Source organism: Dendrobates tinctorius, unplaced genomic scaffold, assembly GCF_039654945.1.
Source record: "Dendrobates tinctorius isolate UK_male_01 unplaced genomic scaffold, ASM3965494v1 ptg000070l, whole genome shotgun sequence".
Classification (NCBI taxonomy): Eukaryota; Metazoa; Chordata; class Amphibia; order Anura; family Dendrobatidae; genus Dendrobates; species Dendrobates tinctorius.
The window spans coordinates 99112937-99130056 of record NW_027361738.1 but is presented as its reverse complement, the minus strand read 5'-3'; the positions used below and the strand labels follow the sequence as shown (position 1 = coordinate 99130056).

Sequence of the window (17120 nt, the reverse complement as noted above, 5' to 3'; positions counted from 1 at the left end):
ATTGTTGGTGATTTCCTACCAATGTACACAACTTTTGTTAAAAGGTGAAATACTTTGCATAAAACACAACCAGGTACACACCTGTGGCCTAAAGCTAAAAATAGTAAGACCATGACAAGATAGCCAACTTTGGTTGGCAAAGGTATATACTGTTGGTCCAGAAGGTACACAAGTTTGGTTAGGGCACAAATCTTTCACACTCTGTCATCCTGCCAGTGTACTCTGCCTTGAGGGGCCACAAGGGTCAATTTTAAAAACCGGATCCGGCGTAATCCGTCGAAAAAACGGATAGAAAAACGGATGAACCGGATGAGACGGATCCGGTTTTGTCTGTCAAGAACAAGACGGATCCGGCAGAAAACCGGATCCGGCACATCAGGTTTTACAAAACATTTGCCGGATCCGGCATTCCGGCACGACGCCGGATCGCGCCTGACGCCGAAAACCTGATGTGTGAAAGTAGCCTTATACAGTCATATGTTAAAGTTTGGGCACCCCTATCAATGTTAACCTTTTTTCTTTATAACAATTTTGGTTTTTGCAACAGCTATTTCAGTTTCATATATCTAATAACTGATGGACGCAGTTATATTTCTGGATTCAAATGAGGTTTATTGTACTAACAAAAAATGTGCAATCTGCATTTAAACAAAATTTGACCGGTGCAAAAGTATGGGCACCCTTATCATTTTCTTGATTTGAACACTCCTAACTACTTTTTACTGACTTCCTGAAGCACTAAATTGGTTTTGTAACCTCATTGAGCTTTGAACTTCATAGCCAGGTGTATCAAATCATGAGAAAAGGTATTTAAGGTGGCCACTTGCAAGTAGTTCTCCTATTTGATTCTCCTATGAAGAGTGGCATCATGGGCTCCTCAAAACAACTCTCAAATGATCTGAAAACAAAGATTATTCAACATAGCTTTTCAGGGGAAGGATACAAAAAGTTGTCTCAGAGATTTAACCTGTCAGTTTCCACTGTGAGGAACATAGTAAGGAAATGGAAGAACACAGGTACAGTTCTTGTTAAGCCCAGAAGTGGCAGGCCAAGAAAAATATCAGAAAGGCAGAGAAGAAGAATGGTGAGAACAGTCAAGGACAATCCACAGACCACCTCCAAAGACCTGCAGCATCATCTTGCTGCAGATGGTGTCACTGTGCATCGGTCAACAATACAGCGCACTTTGCCCAAGGAGAAGCTGTATGGGAGAGTGATGCGAAACAAGCCGTTTCTGCAAGCACGCCACAAACAGAGTCGCCTGAGGTATGCAAAAGCACATTTGGACAAGCCAGTTACATTTTGGAAGAAGGTCCTGTGGACTGATGAAACAAAGATTGAGTTGTTTGGTCATACAAAAAGGCGTTATGCATGGAGGCTAAAAAACACAGCATTCCAAGAAAAACACTTGCTACCCACAGTAAAATTTGGTGGAGGTTCCATCATGCTTTGGGGCTGTGTGGCCAATGCCAGCACCGGGAATCTTGTTAAAGTTGAGGGTCGCATGGATTCAACTCAGTATCAGCAGATTCTTGACAATAATGTGCAAGAATCAGTGACAAAGTTGAAGTTACGCAGGGGATGGATAATTCAGCAAGACAATGATTCAAAACACTGCTCCAAATCTACTCAGGCATTCATGCAGAGGAACGATTACAATGTTCTGGAATGGCCATCCCAGTCCCCAGACCTGAATATCATTGAACATCTGTGGGATGATTTGAAGCGGGCTGTCCATGCTCGGCGACCATCAAACTTAACTGAACTGGAATTGTTTTGTAAACAGGAATGGTCACAAATACCTTCATCCAGGATCCAGGATCTCATTAATAGCTACAGGAAGCGACTAGAGGCTGTTATTTTTGCAAAAGGAGGATTTACGAAATATTAATGTCACTTTTATGTTGAGGTGCCCATACTTTTGCACCAGTCAAATTTTGTTTAAATGCAGATTGCACATTTTCTGTTAGTACAATAAACCTCATTTGAATTCAGAAATATAACTGAGTCCATCAGCTATTAGATATATGAAACTGAAATAGCTGTTGCAAAAACCAAAATTGTTATAAAGAATAAAGGTTAACATTAATAGGGGTGCCCAAACTTTAACATATGACTGTAGTAGTTATATTCTTGTACATATGGGCAGTATTATAGTAGTTATATTCTTGTACATAGGGGCAGTATTATAGTAGTGATATTCTTGTACATAGGAGCAGTATTATAGTAGTTATATTCTTGTACATAGGAGCAGTATTATAGTAGTTATATTCTTGTACATGGGGCAGTATTATAGTAGTTATATTCTTGTACATGGGGCAGTATTCTAGTAGTTATATTCTTGTACATAGGAGCAGTATTATAGTAGTTATATTCTTGTACATAGGAGCAGTATTATAGTAGTTATATTCTTGTACATAGGGGCAGTATTATAGTAGTTATATTCTTGAATATAGGGGCAGTATTATAGTAGTTATATTCTTGTACATAGGGGCAGTATTATAGTAGTTATTATTCTTGAATATAGGAGCAGTATTATAGTAGTTATATTCTTGTACATAGGGACAGTATTATAGTAGTTATATTCTTGTACATAAGAGCAGTATTATAGTAGTTATATTCTTGTACATAGGAGCAGTATTATAGTAGTTATATTCTTGTACATAGGGGCAGTATTATAGTAGTTATATTCTTGTACATAGGGACAGTATTATAGTAGTTATATTCTTGTACATAGGAGCAGTATTATAGTAGTGATATTCTTGTACATAGGGGCAGTATTTTAGTAGTTATATTCTTGTACATAGGGGCAGTATTATGGTAGCTGTATTCTTGTATATAGGGACAGTATTATAGTAGTTATATTCTTGTACATAGGGACAGTATTATAGTAGTTATATTCTTGTACATAGGTGCAGTATTATAGTAGTTATATTCTTGTACATAGGGGCAGTATTATGGTAGCTGTATTCTTGTATATAGGGGTGGTATTATAGTAGTCATATTCTTGTACATAGGGGCAGTATTATAGTAGTTATATTCTTGTACATAGGGGCAGTATTATAGTAGTGATATTCTTGTACATAGGTGCAGTATTATAGTAGTTATATTCTTGTACATAGGGGCAGTATTATGGTAGCTGTATTCTTGTATATAGGGGCGGTATTATAGTAGTCATATTCTTGTACATAGGGGGCAGTATTATAGTACTTATATTCTTGTACATAGGGGGCAGTATTATAGTAGTTATATTCTTGTACATAGGAGCAGTATTATAGTAGTTATATTCTTGTACATAGGGGGCAGTATTATAGTACTTATATTCTTGTACATAGGGGGCAGTATTATAGTAGTTATATTCTTGTACATAGGAGCAGTATTATAGTAGTTATATTCTTGTACATAGGGGCAGTATTATGGTAGCTGTATTCTTGTATATAGGGGTGGTATTATAGTAGTCATATTCTTGTACATAGGGGCAGTATTATAGTAGTTATATTCTTGTACATAGGGGCAGTATTATAGTAGTGATATTCTTGTACATAGGTGCAGTATTATAGTAGTTATATTCTTGTACATAGGGGCAGTATTATGGTAGCTGTATTCTTGTATATAGGGACAGTATTATAGTAGTCATATTCTTGTACATAGGGGGCAGTATTATAGTACTTATATTCTTGTACATAGGGGGCAGTATTATAGTAGTTATATTCTTGTACATAGCAGAAGTATTATAGTAGTTATATTCTTGTACATAGGGGGCAGTATTATAGTACTTATATTCTTGTACATAGGGGGCAGTATTATAGTAGTTATATTCTTGTACATAGGAGCAGTATTATAGTAGTTATATTCTTGTACATAGGGGCAGTATTATAGTAGTGATATTCTTGTACATAGGAAGCAGTATTATAGTAGTTATATTCTTGTATATAGGAACAGTATTATAGTAGTTATATTTTAGCACATAGGGGCAGTATTATAGTACGGTAGTTATATTCTTGTACATAGGAGCAGTATTATAGTACTCATAATTTTCTACATAAAAATTAATATTTTTCTTATTTAGGTTTTGATTCAAGTTGTTTGTAATTTTGATACCAGTAGCGTTCTGTTATTTTTAATGATTTCAGTGAATAATATGTTATTCTTATATTTAATACAATTTAGAGTGAACATTTTTGTTTTCTGATCTAAACATGTTTATGTGTCTTAGATACATCTGCTTATCAGTCAGTTGGAGGTTAGTAGATAAAAAAAGGTTATTAGCAAAAGATTTATATGCATTATTGGAATTTTACCTGCCACGCATCCCAAGTACTGATGGAAAAAGTATCCCAGATGACACTGACATATGTGGAGCGCCCCCTGTAGTGAGCACATGGTGAAGGGTGGGCAATCTGCATCCTGGAAACAGTGCACTGTGCCTGTAATAAGATTAGCACTTTTAGGCGACTCAGCTGAAGACATGCAGTCCTTCTTTGCCATTAGATGTCACAATGCTAACATTCACAACGTGGCATATGATGTTGAATGAGCAGTGTCTAACCTACAGATCTTCAGGTTTACAAAATTTCAACTCCAAGCTTGCAGTGAGAGATGCAGGCAATTAAAAAAATCATAGGACCATTTGCTAACAAGCCAATTCTGTGGCCTCAGAAAAATAAGAGGGCAGCGATGGGAACGAACCGCACCCCAGTGAATAGAGACTCCAAACACTTTTTTACTATGATGAGAACTATGGGGTCGATTTATCACTACCTTTGTGTAGGGGTTTTAATGTTTTTTGTAATGTTTTGTGCCTGTTTTTTGTTTGTGTCACATTCATCTTTACATTTGCGCCTTTTTGAAGTAAAATTTTTATGTGTCTGTATTTTTTTTGTATTTGTTTTTGCAAGCGCTGGTTGGGGCCTTTCAGATGTTTTCTCCTAATTTATCATTTAAGACTTTTCAAAAAGTTTAAATGTATATGCATGCTAGTATTTTTCTTAGCCAATTTTCGTGACATATTGAGAAGCAATCCACTGTTCGCATTAAGAAAATCACAAAAATGTTTAAAGACAAAACATAAGGAACATTTTTAACATTGCACAACATTTATGTTCTGTGTGTGATATTTTGAGGAATTTGTTGCAAAAAAGCACAGTGATTTAAGCAAGGGAAAAGATCTAGATAAAAAATAAAAACGCAAGTAATGAAACGGTGCCTATGTCTTTGGTTTTCTATTTAGAGAATTCAGTTGACTCTTCTTCCTAAGCTCCAAATACTGTAAAATGGGGACAAAGTAACCCCCCCAACACATCCAATCAGCTGTAACACGTCCTGTCAATAGTATTATAGTTCAGGTTTCGTACTTATCAAAAAAGTTCCTCCTGTCTGTACAGACGTGATTGGGGTCCAAGTTGCGGGAGCCTCAGTGATCGTATCGATCGCATATAGTGGATTAATAATATCTGAAATATAAAGAAATAATGTAAGAAAAACATCTAATACTAGCTGAAGAGCCCGGCGCTGCCCGGGCATAGTAACTAACTGTGGTTAGTTATAGCAAATTATAATTATCCTCCATCCCATAGACCCGTGCCCATATACCCATCATACATATCCACGATCCCATAGGCCCGTGCCCATATACCCATCATACATATCCTCCATCCCATAGTCCCATGCCCATATACCCATCATATACCCGTCATACATATCCGCCATCCCATAGTCCCGTGCCCATTTACCCATCATACATATCCTCCATCCCATAGTCCCGTGCCCATATACCCATCATACATATCCACGATCCCATAGTCGAGTGCCCATATACCCATCACACATCCTCCATCCCATAGTCCAGTGCCCATATACCCATCATACATATTCTCCATCCCATAGTCGCATGCCCATATAGCCATCATACATATCCTCCATCCCATAGTCCCATGCCCATATACCCATCATACATATCCTCCATCCCATAGTCCCATGCCCATATACCCATCATACATATCCTCCATCCCATAGTCCCATGCCCATATACCCATCATACATATCCTCCATCCCATAGTCGAGTGCCCATATACCCATCACACATCCTCCATCCCATAGTCCCATGCCCATATACCCATCATACATATCCTCCATCCCATAGTCAAGTGCCCATATACCCATCATACATATCCTCAATCCCATATTCGAGTGCCCATATACCCATCACACATCCTCCATCCCATAGTCCCGTGCCCATATACCCATCATACATATCCTCCATCCCATAGTCCCATGCCCATACACCCATCATACATATCCTCCATCCCATAGTCGAGTGCCCATATACCCATCATACATATCCTCCATCCCATAGTCGAGTGCCCATATACCCATCACACATCCTCCATCCCATAGTCCAGTGCCCATATACCCATCATACATATCCTCCATCCCATAGTCGAGTGCCCATATACCCATCATACATATCCTCCATCCCATAGTCCCGTGCCCATATACCCATCACACATATCCACGATCCCATAGTCCCATGCCCATATACCCATCATACATATCCTCCATCCCATAGTCCCATGCCCATACACCCATCATACATATCCTCCATCCCATAGTCGAGTGCGCATATACCCATCATACATATCCTCCATTCCATAGTCCTGTGCCCATATACCCATCATACATATCCTCCATCCCATAGTCCCATGCCCATACACCCATCATACATATCCTCCATCCCATAGTCGAGTGCCCATATACCCATCATACATATCCTCCATCCCATAGTCCTGTGCCCATATACCCATCATACATCCTCCATCCCATAGTCCCATGCCCATATACCCAACACACATCCTCCAACCCATAGTCCCGTGCCCATATACCCATCACACATCCTCCATCCCATAGTCCCGTGCCCATATATCCATCACACATCCTCCATCCCATAGTCCCGTGCCCATATACCCATCACACATATTCGCCATCCCATAGTCGAGTGCCCATATACCCATCACACATCCTTCATCTCATAGTCCCGTGCCCATATACCCATCATACATATTCTCCATCCCATAGTCCAGTGCCCATATACCCATCATACATATCCTCCATCCCATAGTTCCATGCCCATATACCCATCACACATCCTCCATCCCATAGTCCCATGCCCATATACCCATCATACATATCCTCCATCCCATAGTTCCATGCCCATATACCCATCACACATCCTCCATCCCATAGTCCCATACCCATACACCCATCATACATATCCTCCATCCCATAGTCGAGTGCCCATATACCCATCATACATATCCTCCATCCCATAGTCCTGTGCCCATATACCCATCATACATCCTCCATCCCATAGTCCCATGCCCATATACCCAACACACATTCTCCAACCCATAGTCCCGTGCCCATATACCCATCACACATCCTCCATCCCATAGTCCAGTGCCCATATACCCATCATACATATCCTCCATCCCATAGTCCCATGCCCATACACCCATCATACATATCCTCCATCCCATAGTCCCATGCCCATATACCCATCATACATATCCTCCATCCCATAGTCCCATGCCCATACACCCATCATACATATCCTCCATCCCATAGTCGAGTGCCCATATACCCATCATACATATCCTCCATCCCATAGTCGAGTGCCCATATACCCATCATACATATCCTCCATCCCATAGTCAAGTGCCCATATACCCATCATACATATCCTCCATCCCATAGTCCCGTGCCCATATACCCATCACACATATCCACGATCCCATAGGCCCGTGCCCATATACCCATCATACATATCCTCCATCCCATAGTCCCATGCCCATATACCCATCATACATATCCTCCATCCTATAGTCCCATGCCCATACACCCATCATACATATCCTCCATCCCATAGTCGAGTGCCCATATACCCATCATACATATCCTCCATCCCATAGTCGAGTGCCCATATACCCATCATACATATCCTCCATCCCATAGTCGAGTGCCCATATACCCATCATACATCCACCATCCCATAGTCCCATGCCCATATACCCATCATACATATCCTCCATCCCATAGTCCCATGCCCATATACCCATCATACATATCCTCCATCCTATAGTCCCATGCCCATACACCCATCATACATATCCTCCATCCCATAGTCGAGTGCCCATATACCCATCATACATATCCTCCATCCCATAGTCGAGTGCCCATATACCCATCATACATATCCTCCATCCCATAGTCCTGTGCCCATATACCCATCATACATATCCTCCATCCCATAGTCCAGTGCCCATATACCCATCATACATATCCTCCATCCCATAGTCCTGTGCCCATATACCCATCATACATATCCTCCATCCCATAGTCCCGTGCCCATATACCCATCATACATATTCTCCATCCCATAGTCCAGTGCCCATATACCCATCATACATATCCTCCATCCCATAGTCGAGTGCCCATATACCCATCATACATATCCTCCATCCCATAGTCCTGTGCCCATATACCCATCATACATATCCTCCATCCCATAGTCCAGTGCCCATATACCCATCATACATATCCTCCATCCCATAGTCCCGTGCCCATATACCCATCACACATCCTCCATCCCATAGTCCCGTGCCCATATACCCATCATACATATCCTCCATCCCATAGTCCAGTGCCCATATACCCATCATACATATCCTCCATCCCATAGTCCAGTGCCCATATACCCATCATACATATCCTCCATCCCATAGTCCAGTGCCCATATACCCATCATACATATCCTCCATCCCATAGTCGAGTGCCCATATACCCATCATACATATCCTCCATCCCATAGTCCAGTGCCCATATACCCATCATACATATCCTCCATCCCATAGTCCCGTGCCCATATACCCATCACACATCCTCCATCCCATAGTCGAGTGCCCATATACCCATCATACATATCCTCCATCCCATAGTCGAGTGCCCATATACCCATCATACATATCCTCCATCCCATAGTCGAGTGCCCATATACCCATCATACATATCCTCCATCCCATAGTCCTGTGCCCATATACCCATCATACATATCCTCCATCCCATAGTCCTGTGCCCATATACCCATCATACATATCCTCCATCCCATAGTCCTGTGCCCATATACCCATCATACATATCCTCCATCCCATAGTCCCATGCCCATATACCCATCACACATCCTCCATACCATAGTCAACCATTATGACCTACGATGACATAGGTCATACTATGATGACATCAGCGTCGCCATGGCAACCATTATAACATCATAATGAGGGGCGGGGCTTGATACGCACACACTGCTTCCCCAGTATGCAAATAGGGGCATTATTACATCATAATGAGGGGCGGAGCTTGACGCACACACACTTTTTCCCCAGTATGTAGATAGGGGCAAAATTGTTTGGTGAATTGGAACGCACGGGGTTAAAATTTCGCCTCACAACATAGCTTAGGATGCTCTCGGGGTCCAGACGTGTGACTGTGCCAAATTTTGTGGCTGTAGCTGCGACGGTGCGGATGCCTATCCCGGACATACACACACACATACACATACACACTTTGAGCTTTATATAAAGAAATAATGTAAGAAAAACATCTAATACTAGCTGTCTCACCATGCAGCCTGCCATCTAGATGTAGCAGAGCTGGACCCGTCATGGGACTAATGGATTAAAAGCATCTCTGCGGAAAGCTGAGGAATTTTGTTGTTTGTTTTTTTACCTCTTTTGCAGATGACGAGGGCATCAGGGAAATGGGCGATGTCGTAAGTATGGTTTAATTAAGAATATTAAAGGAGTCTATGTCATTCTTTCAATTAAAGGACTTTTTTCTGGGTGTCTGTGTTTTCTTACAATGCCATTTTTTTCAGAAAAATAATCTTATTAACTAAATACATGTCCAGTAAGTTGCACACACACTGTATTAATTTTTTTTGTCAGTGCCATGTATATATCTACCTATTCCATTTGTCTTTACTGAATGTAATTGACAGATCCTGGCAGATGTATTATCAGCTATTCTTCCATCTATGCAAAATAAATATATATATATATACAGTGGAGAAAAAAAGTATTTAGTCAGTCAGCAACAGTGCAAGTTCCACCACTTAAAAAGATGAGAGGCGTCTGTAATTTACATCATAGGTAGACCTCAACTATGGGAGACAAACTGAGAAAAAAAAATCCAGAAAATCACATTGTCAGTTTTTTTTTCATTTTATTTGCATATTATGGTGGAAAATAAGTATTTGGTCAGAAACAAGCAATCAAGATTTCTGGCTCTCACAGACCTGTAACTTCTTCTTTAAGAGTCTCCTCTTTCCTCCACTCATTACCTGTAGTAATGGCACCTGTTTAAACTTGTTATCAGTATAAAAAGACACCTGTGCACACCCTCAAACAGTCTGACTCCAAACTCCACTATGGTGAAGACCAAAGAGCTGTCAAAGGACACCAGAAACAAAATTGTAGCCCTGCACCAGGCTGGGAAGACTGAATCTGCAATAGCCAACCAGCTTGGAGTGAAGAAATCAACTGTGGGAGCAATAATTAGAAAATGGAAGACATACAAGACCACTGATAATCTCCCTCGATCTGGTGCTCCACGCAAAATCCCACCCCGTGGGGTCAGAATGATCACAAGAACGGTGAGCAAAAATCCCAGAACCACGCGGGGGGACCTAGTGAATGAACTGCAGAGAGCTGGGACCAATGTAACAAGGCCTACCATAAGTAACACACTACGCCACCATGGACTCAGATCCTGCAGTGCCAGACGTGTCCCACTGCTTAAGCCTGTACATGTCCGGGCCCGTCTGAAGTTTGCTAGAGAGCATTTGGATGATCCAGAGGAGTTTTGGGAGAATGTCCTATGGTCTGATGAAACCAAACTGGAACTGTTTGGTAGAAACACAACTTGTCGTGTTTGGAGGAAAAAGAATACTGAGTTGCATCCATCAAACACCATACCTACTGTAAAGCATGGTGGTGGAAACATCATGCTTTGGGGCTGTTTCTCTGCAAAGGGGCCAGGACGACTGATCCGGGTACATGAAAGAATGAATGGGGCCATGTATCGTGAGATTTTGAGTGCAAACCTCCTTCCATCAGCAAGGGCATTGAAGATGAAACGTGGCTGGGTCTTTCAATATGACAATGATCCAAAGCACACCGCCAGGGCAACGAAGGAGTGGCTTCGTAAGAAGCATTTCAAGGTCCTGGAGTGGCCTAGCCAGTCTCCAGATCTCAACCCTATAGAAAACCTTTGGAGGGAGTTTAAAGTCCGTGTTGCCAAGCGAAAAGCCAAAAACATCACTGCTCTAGAGGAGATCTGCATGGAGGAATGGGCCAACATACCAACAACAGTGTGTGGCAACCTTGTGAAGACTTACAGAAAACGTTTGACCTCTGTCATTGCCAACAAAGGATATATCACAAAGTATTGAGATGAAATTTTGTTTCTGACCAAATACTTATTTTCCACCATAATATGCAAATAAAATGAAAAAAAAAACAGACAATGTGATTTTCTGGATTTTTTTTTCTCAGTTTGTCTCCCATAGTTGAGGTCTACCTATGATGTAAATTACAGACGCCTCTCATCTTTTTAAGTGGTGGAACTTGCACTATTGCTGACTGACTAAATACTTTTTTCCCCCCACTGTATATATATGTGTGTGTGTCACTAACATCTATATATCTATGTATACTATGTGTATATATCTGTTCTATCTATTCTATTCTAACCTGTCAGTGTGATTTTACAGTAGCCGCACATGAATTGCCGGCTTTTCAAAGGACACCGGTGCTTTAAAATCGGACAGCACTCGCATGGTCTGAGTGCTATGCGATTTTTTTTTTCTCGCAACCATAGGCTTGCACTGGCGAGTCTCGGTGACAATCGCAGCATGCTGTGATTCTACACACACGCTGAATACACCCGAGAAAATAAATGGTGATGTGAGCTGCTCCATAGATAAACTCTGGGCAGAGTAGATTACTACTGACTTTAACACTCTACAATGTCAGTAGTAATTTAGAACACTATATATTGTCAGTAGTGATCTAGAACATTATCTATAAATTCAGTAGTAATGTAGAACATTAAAATGTTGGTAGTCATCTAGAACACTCTCGACAATGTCTGTATTAATCCAGAACACTCTATAATGTCTGTAGTGATCTAGTACTCATTATGTCTGTAGTAACCTATAACATTCTCTATAATGTCAGTAGTAATCTAGAACTCTCTATTAAATCATTAGTAATCTAGAACACTCTATAATATCAGAAGTAATCTAGGGCACTCTATGATGTCTGTAGTAACCTATAACATTCTCTATAATGCCAGTAGTAATCTAGTACTGTATGTCTGTAGTAAACTAGAACACTCTCTATAATGTCATTTGTAATCTAGGCTGCTCTATAATATCAGTAGTAATCTAGAACAATCTCTATAATGTCTGTAGCATTGTAGAACACTCTATAATGTCAATTGTAATGTAGAACTCTCTATGGCAGTTGTAATCTATAACATTCTACAATGTATTAATCTAGAACACTATAATGTCTGTAATAATCTAGAACATTCCATAATGTCAGTGGTAATATAGAACTCTATTAAGTAATTAGTAATCCAGAACAGTCTATAATGTCAGTTGTAGTCTAGAACGCTCTCTATTAAGTCATTAGTAATCTACAACATTCTATAATGTTTGTAGTAATCTAGAATACTATAATGTATGTAGTAATCTAGAACACTGTATAAGGTCTGTAGTAATCTAGAACACTATGCCAGTGGTAATCTTGAACACTGTATAATGTCAGTGGTAATCTAGAACTCTCTATTAAGTCATTAGTAATCTAGAACACTCTATAATGTCTGTAGTAATCTAGAACACTATAATGTCTGTAGTAATCTAGAACACACTCTACAGTGTCAGTAATAATCTAATACTCTCACTATAATGCAATTACTCCCATATAACATCATCTTTTTAACACTTTATTAATATTGATACAATTCTGTCAATTGTCATTATTAATCGATGATGTAATCTGTGCAGCCCATTCTCTCATCAGAATTGATATTTTGACTATTAATCTCCTGCACACACTTTTCAATGACAATGTAATTTTACGTCACAATCTCTGATGGATTTTGGCTTCGATCCCGATTTATTATCCCATATTCTCCTCACACCGTCTTTACAGTAGATCACATTCTAGATCATCATCCTATCTATCGATAGTGATTTAGATTCTGATCTCAGTCTATAGTAAAGTAGACTGCACTCTGCAAATCCAGAAGCTATCTAGAATACACCTAAAATTGTAACCCGTAAGTAACGTGTAACCGCCGGTTTAATTCTCATTTCATAAATCAGTATAACACGTGAAAATAAGCAACTTTGTGATATGTCTTGAGCAAAGAAATCTGCCTATTTTGCCAGTCTCAATTCATCAGTAAAATCTGTATGCAGTGATTGAAGACAGAGTTTCCCATTACTGAGTGAGGAGATAACAGTTGGTGCTTTTAAAGTTCTATGAATATGAAGTGGGCGGAGAGGAAGAAGAGGGAGGAGTTAGATGCAGACAAAGACATTGTGCTGCAAGTTCTCCTGAAATGACAGTTACAGACATCCATAGAACATTATGAGCACTAACAGTCATCTTCTATCTCAGTAATAGGAAAATTTGCCTTTACTGATGACAGATTTTATCTGAAAATTGAGGATTTTGAGAAAGAAATATCAGTCCCTGAGGAGAAAGAAGCAGATTTCTCTGATAAGATATATCATAAAGTTTCTTATTTTCATGTGTACTATGGATTTATGACAATAAAATATAATGATGGTCATTCTTTAAAGATTGTGAAAGCTTTTTCCAAGACTCATCTCTGGAGGACCGTTGTTGTCCTGAGATATGACGTTCTCTCTAACTCTAGTTAGGTTCTGACTTCCAAGTCTCGTAGTGAGAATCCCAAGATCGGACTATCTAATAACACAACAGTATGATGGACACATGTCTGGCCACAACTTATGATACTTGTCCTGACACCTCTCGAAAAATAGTTACCAGGATAAGAAGTTCTGTTCATCTCTAGACTGGTGTTCAGGGTTCCAGTTGTCGTCTCGCTGAGGTAGACTAGACCCGGGTCTGTAGTAACATTGCTTTCTAAAGTACTGTTGGGGGTCCTTACTGTTCCCCCCATTAGGGAGGTCAAGTCTGATCCAGAAGTCACATTGGAGAAGGATTCTTGAATATTGTTGGTGGTTCTGGATGTTTCCTCATTGGTGAAGTTCAAGTCTCCTGCTGTAGTACCATTATTTGGGTATGACATTAGAATAGTGTTGGATGTTCTGAACGTTTCCTCAGTGACGTAGGTCAGGTGTGATCCCGAAGTAACGTTACTTGGGTACTTGTCTGTGGTAACGCTGGGGGTTCTAGATGTCTCCTCACTGACGTAGCTCATGTTTGGCCTTGCAGTCGCATTATTTGGGTATGGCTCTAAGGTAGAGGTAGATGTACCAGATGTGTACTGAGTGGTAGAGGTTGAGTGTGGTCCTGGAGTGATATTACTTGGGTAATTTTCTGGAAAACTATTAGGCGCTCTAGCTGTCTCTTCAGTGATGTAGGTCAGGTGTAGTCCTGTAGTGACATTACTTGGATAATTTTCTGGAGAACTGTTGGGGGCTCTAGATGTCTCATCAGTGATATAGGTCAGGTGTGGTCCTGTAGTGACATTACTTGGGTAGTTCTCTAGCGTAATGTTGGGGGCTCTAGATGCCTCCTCAGTAATGTAGCTCATGTCGGCTCCAGTAGTAGCATTATTTGGATATTTCTCTAGAGTACTGTTGGGGATTCCAGATGTCTTCTCAATCATGTAGGTCAGTTGTGGTCCAGAAGTAACATTTTCTAGGTGTGACTGTAGAGTAATGTTGGGGGATCTGGTTATCTCCTGACTGATGTAGCTCTGGTCCGCTCCTGTAGGAGTATTGTTCAGGAGGGACTCTAGGGTAGAGTTGGGCTTTCCAGATGTGTCCTGTGACATATCGGTCACGTGTAATCCTGAAGTGACATTACTTGGAAACATCTCTAGAGAACTGTCTGGGGTTTCTTTACTGGTAATAAAGACCTGGTCTGGTCTCGTAGTAAAATGACTCCATGATGTTTCTTGAGTAGCATTGGAAGTTCTGGATGTTTTGTTTTTGGTGACATGGAGTGTTTCGATTGTTGCTTCACCGGTGGCGTAGATGTGGCCCGATCCTGTAGTAAAGTTATCCCAGAGTGTCTCTGTAAGGGAAGCGCATAAATTATGGAGAGAACTAAAACATTACACATAGATTGTTTTCTTAAGACTAAAATCTACATATTATTGTCCTCAAATTCAGTTTATGCAAACCAAAGAGAGAAGGACATTATGAATTCTCCACCAGCAGAATAGTGAGTGCAGCTCTGGGGTATAATACAGAATGTAACTCAAGATCAGTCATGTAATGTATGTACACAGTGACTGCACCAGCAGAATAGTGAGTGCAGCTCTGGAGTATAATACAGGATGTAACTCAGGATCAGTAATGTAATGTATGTACACAGTGACTGCACCAGCAGAATAGTGAGTGCAGCTCTGGAGTATAATACAGGAGGTAACTCAGGATCAGTAATGTAATGTATGTACACAGTGACTGCACCAGCAGAATAGTGAGTGCAGCTCTGGAGTATAATACAGGATGTAACTCAGGATCAGTAATGTAATGTATGTACACAGTGCGTGCACCAGCAGAATAGTGAGTGCAGCTTTGGAGTATAATACAGGATGTAAATCAGGATCAGTAATGTATGTACACAGTGACTGCACCAGTAGAATAGTGATTGCAGCTCTGGGGTATAATACAGGATGTAACTCAGGATCAGTAATGTAATGTATGTATACACAGTGACTGCACCAGCAGAATAGTGAGTGCAGCTCTGGAGTATAATGCAGAATGTAACTCAGGATCAGTAATGTAATGTATGTACACAGTGACTGCACCAGCAGAATAGTGAGTGCAGCTCTGGAGTATAATACAGGACGTAACTCAGGATCAGTAATGTAATGTATGTACACAGTGACTGCACCAGCAGAATAGTGAGTGCAGCTCTGGAGTATAATACAGGAGGTAACTCAGGATCAGTAATGTAATGTATGTACACAGTGACTGCACCAGCAGAATAGTGAGTGCAGCTCTGGAGTATAATGCAGGATGTAACTCAGGGTCAGTAATGTAATGTATGTATACACAGTGACTGCACCAGCAGAATAGTGAGTGCAGCTCCGGAGTATAATGCAGGATGTAACTCAGGATCAGTAATGTAATGTATGTACACAGTGACTGCACCAGCAGAATAGTGAGTGCAGCTCTGGAGTGTAATACAGGAGGTAAGTTGAGATTATTCTATACCAAATTATATTAAAATTACACTCACCATTAGTCGGTGCCAGCTGACTGGACGTGATCCACGTGTGCTGGAGAATAACAAGGCACCAGACATGGAGACACCATGAGGAGGACCTGTAAGCCATGGTCACAGTGAACAGACATCAGTGTTCCGTCCGTCCTCGTCTGGTCGTTCACCTTTGGGATCACCTGCTTCCCCCTCGCTCATGTCTCTGCTGGGCTGTTTTACCATTGAGAACAGAGTCCATTTCTCTGTATTTGCAGGGAGGAGTCATTGGTGCGTTCCCCTCAATATTGATCCACAAAAACCTCACAGGGAGAGAATTCAGAGATAAGATGTCACCTGTCACCTGAATGCCAATCCATCAATTTTAGGAAAAGTTGCATAAGAGGAACCAAAAGGTGAAATACCGAAATCTCAATAAATGTATAGTCCAGAATAATGCTATAAAGGAATGATAGAATTTCGACATACAGCAGAGATACTGCACTGAAACCAAGCCACAAAAGAGAATAAGTGATAAATAGGGGTTAAAGGGGATCTCTGGATTTATATGTAAAAGGTCTGACAACTTTGTACATCGGGTTCCAAAATACTATGCAAATTGGATCTAAGTGTCAT

General features: G+C 40.5%; 1 protein-coding gene across 1 annotated transcript in view; it reads right to left on the bottom strand.

Moving 5' to 3' along the window:
• The window catches only part of LOC141095848 (uncharacterized), an 85567-nt gene extending 68892 nt beyond the window's left edge, over nucleotides 1-16675 (bottom strand). The window contains exons 1-4 of the mRNA XM_073582204.1: nucleotides 16527-16675; nucleotides 14136-15353; nucleotides 5355-5453; nucleotides 4302-4427 (exon numbers count right to left, since the gene is read on the bottom strand). Of these exons, the coding sequence (XP_073438305.1) occupies nucleotides 4302-4427; nucleotides 5355-5453; nucleotides 14136-15353; nucleotides 16527-16623 (1540 nt within the window). The 5' untranslated portion in view covers nucleotides 16624-16675. The remainder of the gene's footprint in view (nucleotides 1-4301; nucleotides 4428-5354; nucleotides 5454-14135; nucleotides 15354-16526) is intronic.
• Nucleotides 16676-17120: the final 445 nt, after the last annotated feature.